This window comes from Aotus nancymaae, unplaced genomic scaffold (genome assembly GCF_030222135.1).
Source record: "Aotus nancymaae isolate 86718 unplaced genomic scaffold, 86718_ANA_hifiasm-v0.15.2.pri h1tg000025l, whole genome shotgun sequence".
Classification (NCBI taxonomy): domain Eukaryota; kingdom Metazoa; phylum Chordata; class Mammalia; order Primates; family Aotidae; genus Aotus; species Aotus nancymaae.
In genome coordinates this window covers 13,396,649-13,400,000 of record NW_026988438.1, presented here as the reverse complement: position 1 = coordinate 13,400,000, position 3,352 = coordinate 13,396,649, and the positions used below count along the sequence as shown (strand labels likewise).

At 39.3% G+C, this 3,352-nt stretch overlaps 1 protein-coding gene across 1 annotated transcript in view; it reads left to right on the top strand.

The window, feature by feature from the left end:
* DLX6 (distal-less homeobox 6) overlaps positions 1 to 2,793 on the top strand; it is a 5,520-nt gene extending 2,727 nt beyond the window's left edge. Inside the window, exon 3 of the mRNA XM_021674203.2 lies at positions 1,531 to 2,793. Coding sequence (XP_021529878.2) covers positions 1,531 to 1,782 — 252 coding nt within the window. The 3' untranslated portion in view covers positions 1,783 to 2,793. The remainder of the gene's footprint in view (positions 1 to 1,530) is intronic.
* Positions 2,794 to 3,352: the final 559 nt, after the last annotated feature.

Genomic DNA, 3,352 nt, shown 5'->3' with positions numbered 1-3,352 from the left:
ACAGAAAGAAAACTCGTGAAATGAACTAAGAAAAAACAAAGTAGGCATAGGTTCCAGTGAGGTTTAGTAAAGGCATCAAAGTGCAATCTATTCATCCTAGGAATGGCAAGGTGGGTTGTTTTCTGAAGATTTCCCTAAGCACAGTGGTTAAGTCATCTGGGTGACAGGCTGATGTGGTCTGAGCTGCCTCCTCGGAGCACAGGACTTGGGTGTAGTGGCAGAGTTGGAGATCAAAGAGAAATGTTACCCAAATTGTAACAGGTGAAGCCACAGTTCAGTACAGTTACTGAAGTTCTCCCATCCCACTAATTTGAAAGACACAGAAGGCATTTCAGATTTCACAAGAAGGAGCTTAGGTGAGTATACTAGGATGCTGGTCAAAAAGCCAGGCTGCGATCACCCACAGTTTTTGTTGATTAATTTACCTGCATGGAATAGGTAGGCCTCATCTGATGTAGGTAATCTTCAGCCAGGAGACCTCAGATTTTATGAGACTACTGCTGGAGACTGATTTTGAGTTGACTTAAGACAGTTGTTCCTTAAGCTCTTCTTTTCAATTTAGCCTGTTTTCTCTTTTCATATTTCTATTCATAAATATTTGGGGTTTGATATGAAGGCATTCCAGCTATTTAATGGCTTGTATGCCTCTTGAAAAAGTAGATTCCTATGGCTAGGGAATTTTAAAGGTAAAGGAAGCTGCACCATAGAATTTCCTTCTTCAGATAAAGTACATCTGAAATATTGGCCTAAATATGCTCCCAACCCAGATTCCTGATTCACATTTTCAGAAGTCCTTTGACTTTTAGTTACTATATTCACAATCATGTGATGATTGTTGACCACAATTTGGCTAGGCAACATACAAAATAGGGAATGAAGGAGCTGCAGTCCTTAATCCCTGCAAGATTATGGGGATATATTTATGTCTGAAGAAAGATGCTTCGTGTATAACCTATGGCATGTGCAATATATGCATAGATATATTCAAGGCATTTCATTATAAATGTACAGGCTTTAATCCTTCATAGTCATTTGCTCCCTGTACATATATAGAGAGACCAGCTTTTGCGTATTTCTACGCATGTACAGGGAGCAAATGACTAAGTAAAATAGTCTTTTTACATAGACTAAATGTAAAAACACAGACTACCGGAGGAGATGCATTCAATTGTATGGCTTTGATTTGAAAGGGCTCCTTTTAAAAATCCTTCTTTAGGCTTTCGACCTGGTCATCTCATTCAGTTTTTTCTTATTTATACTGTTGTTTTATACCCAGGCTAGCATGCAATTCTAGAATTACAATGACTTTAGGTATCCAGGCAAGATACCTAGTAGGTTGGAGGAAGTGGGAGTATAAGAGACTAGGAAGAGGTGGAAGGAGGCGGGACTTGGCTTGTTGGCATTTGCAGTGGTTGTTTGTTTATTTGTTTGTTTGCTTTTTGCTTTTAAATATTGCTTCCAAATCTCCAAGTGACACTAGAAGCACTGGTTTGATGTTTATGGGCCTAATGATTGCTGCATTTCTTACAGGTGAAGATATGGTTTCAGAACAAACGCTCTAAGTTTAAGAAACTTCTGAAGCAGGGCAGTAATCCTCATGAGAGCGACCCCCTTCAGGGATCGGCGGCCCTGTCGCCGCGCTCGCCAGCGCTGCCTCCAGTCTGGGACGTTTCTGCCTCTGCCAAGGGTGTCAGTATGCCCCCCAACAGCTACATGCCTGGCTATTCTCACTGGTACTCCTCTCCACACCAGGACACGATGCAGAGACCACAGATGATGTGAGTTGTCCAAGGGAACACCCTAGGGAAACCTCTGAACAAGGAAAGGAGAATCCGGGACCTGCTTGTATCTGCGAAAAAGAGCCGAAGGAGCAGGCTTAGAACTCACAAGTGTGGCGAGACGCCGAATAGGCTCATATTCTCTCTTTTTCTCTCTCTGTCTCTGTCTCTCTCTCCCTCTCCTTTCTTTTCACTTCTCCTTTCTTTCTTCCATTCCTTCTTTCCTTTCCTTTCCCTTTCTACCTTTCTTTTCTTTTTTCCTTTCCACTTTTTTTCTCATTTACCCTCTCTCTTGAGCAATGTCAGTAATTGATCTTGCATCTCAGAGAGAGAAAAAGAGTATGTGTGAGAGAGAGAAACTGGTTTCTATGCCAGCACTCCTGAAACCCCTTACTGTAAGGATATTTGCCCTTACCCCTTGGGATCCAGGCTCTGAGCTTCTTCTTCTTGGGAGTATCCATCAAAATGACTTTTTTAAAGAACAGATTTTCCCCCCACCAGAAGAATCTGCACAAACATGGCAGCGTTTTTACTTGTTTAATGAGTTTAAGACATTACATGATGAAAGAGAAGCATTTCGGACTCCTGCATTTTTATTTACCATTCCTAGACTGACAAGAAAAAGAAAAACTCTCACATAACAGCCCTTCTCTAAAGAAAAAGGAAAAAGTGGCTATAAGATTAGAATGTTGCTACAAAGGGAATGCTGCATGTTTTATCAAAATGCAATGACCAGGAATGATGGTTGATTACAAAAAAACAAACAAAACAAAAACCACTCTTTCCCCACCCCACCCCCCCAAACCCTGAACTGGAATCAGGAAAGATGGAGGAAATAATCAGAATCACCATTCTATTGCTTTGACACCTTTACTAAGTGAATTGGTGGCATTCACTAAGCTAATAGGGACGTTTATATCGAAACATTTCTGTATATATTGTTGAATTTTAGTTGTACATATACTTTGTATGTTTTTGTCTTCTTTCATATATGGAGTAAAAGCCACAAAATGCTAAGAGTGTCTTGTATATTTCTCTCGGTGTGTGTCTCTGTCCCTCTCTTTCCTCCCTCCTCCCTTACTTCCCCTCCCCCCTTATATTTTCTATCATCCTTAAAAAATTCTATTTCCTAATATGGGAAGTCATATATATATATGTGTGTGTGTGTATATATATATACATATATATATATACACACACACACACACATACACACATATATATATAAACATCAAGTGCCTGCAAAGATGTCAGTTTGCACTGCTAGCCTTTGTCTTAAGTACTTTAACATTAACCACAGATGCCTGTCAGCTTTCTTTACATATTATGTTTTTATTGTAGTTTCTACACATGTATTTACTTTTTAAACATTAGAATGACCTATCCTCAAGTTAACCTCTAGACATCACAGTAGTTTCTGGTGCTGAAACTGAGTATTCTCCTTTCTCTTTTCCCAGACAAAATAACACAGCCATATTTGTCTTTGTTTGGATGCAGTTTTTAAAAATACAGGAAAGAAAAAAATAGAAAGTAGAGTATACAATTATATATACTTAATGTTTAAAACCCATTGC